The sequence below is a fragment of the Megalops cyprinoides genome, chromosome 6, assembly GCF_013368585.1.
Source record: "Megalops cyprinoides isolate fMegCyp1 chromosome 6, fMegCyp1.pri, whole genome shotgun sequence".
NCBI lineage: Eukaryota > Metazoa > Chordata > Actinopteri > Elopiformes > Megalopidae > Megalops > Megalops cyprinoides.
The window spans coordinates 17,597,403-17,609,618 of NC_050588.1; the positions used below are offsets into that span (position 1 = coordinate 17,597,403).

At 39.1% G+C, this 12,216-nt stretch overlaps 1 protein-coding gene across 1 annotated transcript in view; it reads left to right on the forward strand.

The window, feature by feature from the left end:
* LOC118778842 (voltage-dependent calcium channel subunit alpha-2/delta-2-like) overlaps positions 1–9,125 on the forward strand; it is a 43,638-nt gene extending 34,513 nt beyond the window's left edge. Inside the window, exons 29-38 of the mRNA XM_036530600.1 lie at positions 535–626; positions 1,256–1,303; positions 1,842–1,913; positions 2,302–2,454; positions 2,771–2,823; positions 3,204–3,259; positions 3,552–3,675; positions 3,988–4,097; positions 4,695–4,777; positions 5,563–9,125. Coding sequence (XP_036386493.1) covers positions 535–626; positions 1,256–1,303; positions 1,842–1,913; positions 2,302–2,454; positions 2,771–2,823; positions 3,204–3,259; positions 3,552–3,675; positions 3,988–4,097; positions 4,695–4,777; positions 5,563–5,694 — 923 coding nt within the window. The 3' untranslated portion in view covers positions 5,695–9,125. The remainder of the gene's footprint in view (positions 1–534; positions 627–1,255; positions 1,304–1,841; positions 1,914–2,301; positions 2,455–2,770; positions 2,824–3,203; positions 3,260–3,551; positions 3,676–3,987; positions 4,098–4,694; positions 4,778–5,562) is intronic.
* Positions 9,126–12,216: the final 3,091 nt, after the last annotated feature.

Below are 12,216 nucleotides of genomic sequence, written 5' to 3' on the forward strand. Positions count from 1 at the left end.
ATCCTGTCTGTGTATCCATCCTCTTAGAAAGAAGATTTAGATTTCTAGTAAGACATTGATGCATTATTACACAAAAGTATTTTTCATTATAGTACATTAGTTATCATTAGTTTATTAATGATAACATCACTATTATTGTCAATTAATGTGGTATTATTATAGATTTCAAATTATGTAATGCAATAACATATAATTGGAAATTGTTTCTGGGCAGCAAATCACCAGCATTTCCTGGACAAATTGAACTGCATTTTAAATGAGTCTAAAATAGTATGTACAGTCTTTTGAGTCTAATGAATTATAATCATCACAAAGATGGTAAAAAGTGCCTACATAGCCAGATTTGTGGTCTGACTGCAAAATTTGTTTACATTAGAACCTCACAGATTATGTTGTTTACTGATGCATATTTATTTGCTTTAAAGCTTCCTCTGTCATAATTCCTGCTTGTTGTTCCTGATTGTGATTTTCTGTCTCCTCACTCCTGCTTAATGTTTTTTTCTGTTACTTCCTGTCTTTGGCTGCAACTAACAGTGGTGGGGGTGAAGCTGGACTTGGAGGCCTGGGTGGAAAAATTCAAGATCCTGGCCAGTAACCAGTCTGACAGTCGACAGGGTTCACACAAGGTAGGAAACCCCACCAACACCACCAGCCAGCAAGACCACTGACACACTTGATTTAGTCTATGCACCAACAATTAAATGCAGAAACACGCACACAGGCACACACATATGTAACTGCAAAACATACAAATTGTTATATACAAATAAACAGAAATATTCATATGCATGTGGTCATACTCATACACATAAATAGATACATAAAGAACACACTAAAACACAAATATGGCTACATACACAAACAACCTTTGGCTGATACATCTAACAAGAGGATACGGGAATTATACAGTAATTCAGAGTGGCTCTAGTTTGTTAGACAGCTCTGTGTGTGGGGTAATCAGAGCGACACTTACTTGTTAAACAGTTTGTTTAACAATTTCTGTGTCTGCAGAAATTAATCAGCCCTATGTGTACAGTGATTTTGATTATCTTTGGTTTGTTAGACATCTGTGGTTGCACAGTAATATAGAGTGACACTAGCCAAGCAGCCCTGTGTTGCAGTAAATCAGACATAAACTTGTTTGTGTCAACAGTAGTGCATGTATATTAATTCCGATTGATGCTGGTATGAGTAAACAGGACCTGTGTACAGTAATTCAGATTTAAAGTGCTGTGTTGCGGTTTGTTATTGGCAGTGTGGACCATCCAGCAGCTGTGAGATGGACTGTGAAGTAAACAGCGATGTAAGACTCACTCTCACCTTCTGATTATAACATCCAACCTCATAGCGTTCCTCCTGGCTGTGTGATTACTCTGGTTATCCATTTATTGCTTTCATCCACCATGACCATCTGTACATTTTATAGAGCTAGAACAAGATTACATTGATGCCAGTGTAAGTGTCCACATTAAGACTGACCTGAATGACATGAAAATGAACTAAAATCACCGAATCATGCCTTTGCACCTAAACTCTTTTGCCATTTGTAAGGGACTGGATATTGTGTGAGATGTCAAGAATTAGATCTCAGCACACTGTAACACAGTATACTTAGATATTATTTGGACAACATCTGGGAATTTAACTATTTACCGGGACACCATTCCTTTATTTTTGTATTATGTTCCTTTTTTCTTGCCCCCTATGGCATTAGAGACTTTGGGTATGTCTGTGGTAATGGTCATGTGACCATGGTTTATGTGATGGATAGATGCATAAGTATTTTTATGGTAAATGGGGGTATTTCTGCTGGTATAATCAGTGCCCATCACTGTTTACAGGACCTGCTATGTTATCTGATTGATGATGGAGGTTTCTTGGTCATGTCTAACCAGAAGGAGCACTGGAAACAGGTGAAAAGAGAATTTACCAGAATATACAGTACATGTCCAATGAGCACATTTCTATAGTTTACTCACAGCCTGACACCCTTTATACTGATTACATTACAAGTTTATAAGGCTGGGAATACAGTCATTTGAATTTCTTAGTTATTATCAGCCATAATCTGTTACTTAAAATCAATAATGCATTTGAACATTTCCATGTGTGTGAATGTTATGAAAAATTTTCTGGTATTAGGTTTGTGTCATAATCGTATGATACAATTTATGGTTTGCCAGAACCTAGAGATCTATTCAGTTACTTAAATATGACAAAATAGTCTTAATTTAGATTGTTAGTCTGTTATGTGTTATAGACAGTCAGTCTATGGTCTGTTGGTCTTTCCCGTTGCATCAGGTTGGCCTGTTTCTTGGGGAGGTGGACCCCTCCCTGATGCATGCTCTGTACAATAACTCCATCTACACCCGCCAGCAGTCCTTCCAATACCAGTCTGTCTGTGACCCTTCCCCAAGCAGCCACACAGGTGGAGCACCCAGGGGGGTGTTTGTGGTAAGTGAAACTGCGGGGTGCGATGCACCAGTCTGGGGACAAGTGCAAATCACATGGACAAGTGTCAGTCATGGTGACTACTGTCATTCAAATGTACTGGGGCGTGAGTGATGTGGATTGTAGTGTCGGTCATGAACCAAAAACATATGTTTCAATTTTTTTATGAAAATATGAACTGAAGACAGTCTCAGACCCATCTTCTATGAGACTTTTTACTGTCCTTTTATTAGATATTACAATATGCTCAGTCTTCTGAAGGAAATGCGATTTTCACAGCATTCACCTTGTATTCACCACAATCCCTTCCACCCCCCAGCCCACACTCGCGGACCTCCTCAATCTGGCCTGGTGGACATCAGCAGCAGCATGGTAAGGCCCCCCACTGAGAAATCTGCATGCCACCCACAGGATCCCCAACATTTAAAGAGAAAGTTTCATATTTTACACATTTCACAGCAGAAGTCCCAACACTCCGAGAGCTAGATTAACATTTTACATATTTAACAGCTATCTAGCCTTGTTAACATTGTGTGCTTGTTTTCCACTTTTGAAATACATGCATATTGTAAAATTTTAACAATTTACTCTGATAATTTTTTTAAGTAAAGTAACACTAAGTTAAGTAACACTAAGTAAAACCTTAGTGTTGTTCCTCTCAATGGCAAGACACAAAAGATTGTAAACAGTGAAATTGGAAACCCCCTCTTACACTAACCATGTAGGTCATTGTGTCTAACTTGTTTTGTCAGGTCCCTTATTCAGCAATTGCTGTATGGACTGGCTTACCAGAGTTGGTTTATCACAGGTGAGTTTAGACAGACAGGCCCATCAGGGTCATCACAGGTGAATAGTTGATCCTAAAAGAGCCTGCTGAGTGTTAACCAATGGATCAGTTATGAAGCAAGCCACCTTTTGCAGATAATTACCATAATCAACATATTTCAATTTCTTTAATGATGATGCAGAAGAAGGCAATGTAGATTAACCATAGCTTGGCATAACCAGTGACAGTCACATGTAATTTGAGCAGGCAAATTACTGAAATATGCTGTCCACTTTTTGTTCTTTCCCACATGTTTGTCCTTCTCTGAACCCAGATGATGTAGAAGCTGAAACTGTAGACTCAAGGCAGGCTAGCTGTGTGACAGTGCAGACTCAGTTCTACTTCACAAACACCACCAACTTCTACAATGTACTGCAAGACTGTGGAAACTGCTCAAGGTGTGTGGGTTTCTGTGTGTGAGTATATCTGTGAATTACTGTTAAGGTGTGTGTGGACACCACTGCATAGACTGTCAGTTACATTTTCAAAATATGCACGTGTTAAGAAAAGGTTGAAAAGGCAATGTTTCCCATAATGGCATTATATTTCATGGAAGCACTAATGACTCTGTGTGGTTACTTGCCTAATCCTATTGAATGCACTTTTTATAAGTTGCTCTGGATGAGAGCATCTGCCTAACAAATAAAGGTAAATGTAAATGCAAGCATATCAAGCTCAGCACATGCTGTTATTATACCTTTCCACTGCAGGCTGTTTCATGCCAAGCGTATAGAGAACACCAACCTGCTGTTTGTGGTGGCAGAGAAGATGCCCTGCAACGCTTGTGAAATGGAGAAACTGACACAGGTGAAGACAGAGTGTATCCTTGCATTAGCCATCTATGGCAGAGGAGAAGGGACAAACTGTGCCGTTCTCCAAAATCTGTTCCATCACAAGCAAGAACCTGAGTGAACCTCAGACTCAAGACTCCACAGAATTGTCCACCAATACTGAAAGCTGAAATCCCTACAGTGAGGCGACTTTTCTAGCAATGATCACCTTTTTATTCAATATTTAATTCGACTGAATGATCAGTACAAAAAAGAGGGTGTGTGGTTACAGTTATATTAAAATCTGCTACAGCTGTGATTGTTGAAGCTGATTGATAAAAGCAGTTGTCTTAATCTAGACGTTAGACTCTAAAGAGGGGTTGGATGTGTAGAGGTATTGGATCTGTTATGTCAGTTTAGATTGGGGTAGCTATACTGGATGGGTATAACTGAATCCCTATGCACATTCATTCTGCCTCTATAATGGAAGGCACTGTGGCTCTGTAACATCACAAAGTTGTTCCAAAGAATCCTTCAGTTACCAGCTGGTGTCCTTATTGGGTATACACTAATATCAAAACCCTGCTGTGCCAAGGCCACCAATGCCACCACAGACTTACATGTTCTTCCTTAGCCCAGCCTTCTAGTGCGGGAAGAGAACCCCTGTGAGCTGCTGAACGCTGTACGATACCGCAAAGGCCCGTCCACTTGCTTCGACTACAATGTCAGAGTAAGAGACAGCATGCTACACTTTTTCAGGCCAAGTCCATTAATGTCACAATCTCATATATCAGCAAGTGTCTGGACCTGTGTCAAATTGTGGGAGGAAGAGCAGCCAAAATCGTCTCATACAGTATGTGTGGAACATTCAGATGCTCACCGAAAGCACTGAGCACACTGTAATTTCATTTAATGTGCTATAATATGCAATTGAGACTGAGCTACTGTATGATTCATTTTTACCTCATGACTGACAGTTGCAAAGTACAGAACACCTATGGAGGACATGGCTTTAGCTGATTATCAGTTTTATTAAACTGAAAATATTAAAAAAAGAGAAAAACTTGCAAAGTCAGAGCAAACGTGTATAATGTATAAATAACACACTTGTGCTTCTCACTAATTATGCCTTAGTGTAGTGTAATGTACAGTGTGAGGCTGTGGTCTTAGTCTATGTAATGTGTTACAGTGCAGTCCTAGTGTAGTTGTGGTGCTAATTCAGGGTAATATACAGTGTTATGTGTGGTGTTAGTCTTTTATAATATGTGGTGTTACAGTGCGGTCCTAATCTAGTGTAATATATAATGTGTTCATGCATAAATCAGATCTCACACATCTGTGAGCATAGTGACAAGTGGGATCACTTGCAAAGTGTTAATATTCATCATTTACAATGTAAACACAACAGGGTCAGACTTTACGAGCAAGCCCAGACTGAAAACACAGCACCACATACAGTGTATAAACTGTGAAAGGGATAACTGTTCTGACAGCGCCTCTCCTTCTCCCCTTTAGGAGAACACATCAGAGTGTGGGCGGGGCCATTCTTTCCAGCCGCTGTTTGGACTGCTGCTCTTTCTGCAGCTGTTCCTCCTTTGCCTGTCAACAGCCTCCCATGAGGCTCTGCCTCTAGCTGGCACACGCTAACCCCCCCGTTAACTCTGTTCCCTTTCCTGTCTTCACTTTTGCACAATCCACAAAGTCTTCCCTTTTTTATCTTCCATGTCTTTCCACTTCCCCCATCCCATGATCTGTTTTTCCCCTCTGATAATTCTGTCCTTCCCCTCCTCCTTTTTTCCTCCCCTTCCATTCTTCCATCTGTCCACACCTTTTTGTGGGTTTTCTTTCAGAGTGATACAGAAATAGCTGGTCTCACAGGTGCGCCATGTAGGGCTTTTCACACCTTTGAAGACTCTCTTCCTTCAATGCTCTCCTTGTAACCCTGAACACCATGACCTCAAACTAAGAAGCATACAAAAGTTACCACCCTTTGTTTGGGTATGCTTGCAAAAGGGATATTGTAAAATTGTACAGACTTCCACAACATCCAAACATCCATTTATTTACATTCAGTACTTATTTTTTGACAACAGTTGGGAGACATCTCATCTTATTCCATCTCTGACATGAGAGTATAGAGAAGCAGAATGTGTTCAAATCATTTAAAAATATAATAGGGTAATAAACAGAGGTCAGTAGCATTGTTTTAGGGGTGCATTCAATAGACGCCATAATTGATAACTACCATTTCCCTTTTCAGTGGATCGTTTGTTTAAGTCGTTGTACAACTCTCTGCAGAGGTAGTTCAGTAGGCATTTTAAAATAACAAGTAAAATAGCAGCAATGTGACAGCAATCCCTGTGGTGGCTGAAGTCCTTCTGTGTTTGAAATTGTTTTAGCTGCTTTGCTGTTCCTGGATGTCAGAGAACATGGATATACAGTACTCTACAATGAAACAGCTTTGTTCCAGATTCTGTACTTTTAAAAATCCCTGTCATTTGTTAGCTAATGAGCATCAAACACATTTTTATTATGTCCTCAGTGTTCTCTGATCTCTGCACCCTCACCTCCTAGAAGCACCACTGTACACATCACTGAGCAAAGACCATTGCTGCTGTTTTCCAAACAGATTTGACTGTTGAACGCACCCCAGATGTAAAGGGACGTCTCTGATCATTTGTGTGGGTCCTCCTCAGGTCATCCTGAGAGTTCTGAAGGGGACATTTGGAGTGGCTGTGCAGATATTGCTGTCTTATACATGTAATGGGCCCTATTCTTTCCAACCTCTGCAATTTGCCTTGTCAAATAATAATGATAACAAAAAATAAGTTTAAAAACGGAAGAAGAAGAAGATCTGAAACCCTCAAAACATTTGCATTTGGTGGAAGTTTACGTTGTTTCAGAACATTCTCTCGCCAGCACAGAGGGCCTTTTTGTCAACATTTAACTATGTGATTTTGGTTTTTGTCATTTATAAAAATACGAATGGAAGCTGATAGTGTAGCACTTATGTATCGGTTTGCTTGTTTCAAAAGGAATGCAGTTTGAGTTCTAAAAATAAGATTTATGGTTAAATTTACAGAAAAGGGGTTTTGTGGGAGGGAAAGGTTTCATAGTAATATTTAATATTTTGTGATCTGTTTTGAAATGAAAGTCTTTATAAAATCGTATCAACTGCCTGGCCTATTTCCCATATGCTAGTCCCTTTGTTAACTTATGCTGAAGGGCACTGGCCTAGTGATTTCAGAAGTAAACTTTTCATCCAGTTATGGCATTGTAGTCTATGTTTTAGTAAAACTCCAGGTCTAAAAATAGATTGCAGCTGGTCTCTTTAGCTCTGACACTTGAGGAATACAAAATATCAGGTTTTACTGTATCTCCTAAAACCAGATAACTGTTTAAATCAGCTTGAGTTCAGTCATTTTCCTTTCTCCCTGAAATTCTGGTACAAAAAAACACATATAGACCTTACAGGTGCAGAGAAAGACAAGTTATAGAACATGCAACACTTCTAAACATTTGAAATAGATTATAAAACTGTAAACACTCATCTGCAAGACAGGAGTTGACCTTTTCAACTGTCATGCTCACTGTCTCTAATCTGTTTCAGCCTGGATTCTCCGAAAAGTACAAAGTACATATGAGTGTAGCAGAAAAAAGGACTGTTGAATTGTTACTATGTGCACAATGCGCTCCCAGTCCATATTTCAGCTGCCTAAGCTTCATGGCCATCCTCCAGCTCAGAGGTCATAGAACATGTCCCCTTACCATCACCACTTGCCCTTCTAACACACTGGAATGTACTGGAGTTCAAAACCAGTCCCTTGTATTGGAACTGTATTGTAGTGAATGGCAGCTATGTTAGAGCAGTTCTTGTATTTTTTTATTAACAGAATAAATGTCATTTTTGTCCTGTTACCAGGACAAGCACAACTGTCAGTGCCAAGCCTCCTTTACGCTGTGGGACCTTCATGAAGCATGGTATTTCTACTGGGTTTATAATGTGCTTACAATGGTTATTATTTTATGGGATTAAGTTACTCTTGGCCATTGTGTAAAGGCAGGAAAAGGTTAATTTTTGAATAAGATTTAACCCCAGGGAAACTTTTTGGTAAGGTAAAGATTTGATATTTTAAGAACAACTCTGACTTTCAGAAAGGACTTAATAGCTGTTGCTATGGGGATACATGGGATCATGGGTATTGTCATATAGGCACATAAACACAACCTCTTGGTAATGCCCCCTGGCTGTAAAACAGTGCACAGCGTACCTCCTGGGTTTTTAGGACAGAGCACAGGTGTTCTTGGGATTTTCAGTTATGAAAGAAATGTTCAGGCCCAAGTGCAGCAGTCCTGAGGCAGAGGTATCCCCTTAGAATGCCTGTGACAGACAGTATGGACACCAGTCTGCCCTTTGATGCTTCAATAGGAGATGCTTTCATGGTAGTTTGGTAGACTGTTGAAGTCAGTCATGAGAAATAATCATCTGCACTCATTATGCTTCTGCAGTGTCATCTGCACTTGTGCCAAACTGCTTTTGGCCCAGTTTTGTGCAGACTGTTAAAATTTCTCATGGATAACTATGTCAAATCAACAACTGAATACGTACAACAATAATAATAGGAAGTGATAAACCTGTAAAGACTCAAGCTATAGGAGCTGACACTATCAATGGGCAAGAATGATTAAGTGTCTAACATTTTGTCTGAATGTGAAATTTATAAACATTTAACCAACTGTACATTGGCTCAAGCTTCTATTTAAATTCCTTCACTGTTTGAAAAATGAGAGACAAAAAAAAAAAAATCAGAAAAAACATACACTGCCTGAATAAATAACTTTATTTTAAATTTCAAAACACTGAAGAATGTGCTGCCAGTAATCATGTTTGAATGTGTTGTTTTTTTCTCACGGCTGTTGACATTGTTTGCAAGGTCATGTCAGCTCTTGTCATTTGATATGTTTACTGTGCTCTTTTGTGATGGCACAAAATAGACAGCACAAAGTAGAAAGGCAAAAGAATAACTTTGTAAGATATTGTGTCTGTCATTTGTAAAATATTTTCAGATAATTTATTACGGAGAATGGGTTATTAAACAATATTCATATTTTTGTGGGGTGTGTTGTACATTTTTTCCAAACACACTTATATATACAGTGCCTTGCAAAAGTATTGAGACCCTTGACCAATCCATTTTACTGAATTACAAATTATGCATTGAAATTTCATTCTGTGTGATATTTTATTTAAAAACACTGAAAATTACTTGTTTCCAGATGACTTTGGTTTTATGCTAAAAAAATATTTTTAAACAAAATAAACTGAAATATGTTTCCACCCATACATCTACCACAACAAAAAATCCTGTGCCAATAATGTCAGTAATCTGCAGGTCGCAGGTCTCAATTATGGATATCTGTTGTCTGGGCATGCAGGGAGCAGGTGGACTTGTGTGTGTGGGGGGTGTGTATGTGTTTGGAGGAGGAGAGAGTCTGCCTGCAGAGCTGTGTGCACTGTATACTTAATTGAGTGGCACATATAAAATTAGTTCTGACCAGGCCTTCATCCACAATACTGGAGTCTGGACCTAATATTAGCAGCCCACAAGAATAATCTTATTAACTTTGACCTTGACAATCAAATTACTACACTGGCTGTCTACATATACTTTCCTCACAACTTCAGGCCATGGGTCCATTTTTTAAAAATCTTTTTATGTATAACAACTTAGTGCCTACAGAGCATGGAGTAATTCCAGTAAGTCCAGTCTGTTCATCAGCTCCACTCTGTCTCTTTAATGTGGCCTATGGTTATAGGTCCTCCTTCGCTCACTTTTGCTTGTCTCTGCCAGTATGGAAAGAACACATTACAAAAACTTACACAACTGTATGCAGCCCATCTCTCACGTTAATCCCCTGCATTTTCAGCCTTCACAAATATAGTTACAAAACACATTTACACAATATGCATTCATGTTACAAATATCAACTTTTGAAATACCAAAACCAGGTCAGAGTTTTATATATAAACACACATGTCATTGGTTGGTGTAATACTCAAGTCCAGATAGTTCTAATGCACCCTGGCACAGAAAAGGAGCCCAGTTTAGCTGTGGAGAAGCACTCAAATGTCACTGGTATACTGTTGCAGGACTCCTGCATGTCTTGCATTCTTATAAAGAAATAAAACAAGGAAAGCTGTTTGCAAGAACTTTAAAGAACAACTACACCTCACAGTAGTGCAAATAGTTGAGCTGAGCATGACACAGGCATGGCCAGAATGCATCCTGTATGCACTCAAACACATGATTTTGGGCTTTGGTGCAGTATTGGTGAAAAATAACTTTGTTCCTGTTCATACACCAAGAGAAAAACATGCCGATTTTGAGTATTTCAAATGTCATTTCCCTTCCTTTTCTGCTTAAACTGTGTATGTGTATGTGTATGTGTATGCACATGATGTGTACGTTATGTGCTAACTTAAGGTAAGAATAAAACAAATGTATTTTGTCATACAGCAGCAATATCGTGCAGAGGTAAGGAACTGGCTCATAACTCAAAGGTTGGTCACTGGGTCACTGTTGTTGTACCCTTGGGCAAGATATTTAACTCACAATAGCTTCAGTAAATAGCCAAAATAGCCAACTGTCTGAATGGATAACATGTAAGATTTGTAACTTATGCAAGTCACTCTGGATAAGAATCCCTGCTAAGCAGTATTTTCTATATTTCCTTTCCTTGTTAATAGTGCAATAAATCTTACCATTTAAATTAGTCATGGAGTTTTGCCATATCTCATTATCACTGCTGGTCAAAGAGAATGAAAACCACATTCAATGTTCTCAGGAATACACTTGATTGCACCTACACTATATGGACAAACATATTTGGCCATACCTGTTTTTCAGGGTTTGGGCTAGGCCCCTTATCTCCAGTGAAGGGCAATCTTAATTGCTTCAGCATACCAAGACATTTTGGACAATGCTATGCTTCCAACTTTGTGGCAACAGTTTTGGGGAAGGCCCTTTTCTATTCTAACATGACTGTGCCCCGGTGCACAAAGCAAGGACTATAAAGACATGGTTTGATGAGTTCGGTGTGGAAGAACTTGACTGGCCCACACAGAGCCCTGACCTCAACCCCATCGAGCACCTTTGGGATGAACTGGAACGGAGATTGTGAGCCAGGCCTTCTCATCCAACATCAGTACCTGACCTCATAAATGCTCTACAGAATGAATGGGCACAAATTCCCACAGAAACACTCCAAAATCTTGTGGAAAGCCTTCCAAGAAGAGTGGAAGCTGTTATAGCTGCAAAAGGGGGACCAACTCCATATTAAAGTGTATGTATTTGAAAACAATGACCTTACAATGTAATGGTCAGGCGTCCAAATACTTTTGTCCATACAGTGTATATTGTAGAATTTATTTCCGTTAGCATCTACCTGCTACAGTTTTAGTGCAACTGATGGTTCGCTGGCAATACTTTATAGACGGATCTATGAAAATCTATGTATTTTTATGGAAGTAACAATCACATCCCCATCTGATAACCAGTCCCGGTAACATACAGACCAGATTATGTCTCGCTCCAACTCACAGGTGATGCTCCTGAACAGCACTGTATCCTCCCGTTGGCAATGCCACAGCCTTCCAATTCTCTTGAACACTTTGCAAATGCTGTAAACGGCTTGACTGACAAGTGACGAATGTCAAATTCAAAACAGTCAACGGTTATCTTATAATTGAATTAGGAACTATTAAAACATTCACAATTAAGAAACGTACCTATCATGTTAATTTCAATATTAAAACAAAGATACCTCTGGTGGGGTGGTAGGCAGAGTTTCCCAGCATGCCTTGCGGCAGTGGATTCTTTTTGTGGTTGTTTACCCACTGTGGGTGTGACTGTATTCCCCTTTTATGTAGTTCCCTCCTACCCTGTTATTGAAAATATTTGCATTACTGCTGTGTAGAATGAATTTTATCAATCAAATGTACAAGACTATTTGTTTGGCAAAAACCTAACAGAGTGGGGTTATTTACACAAATTTTACCATTTATACATTTGGATTTTATTTGCAAAAATACTTCTTGATTCAAACATGGTTGTTAAATGTTAGTGCTATGGCTGTGATGCTTGCAACACTATATCTGAGTGAATCTTA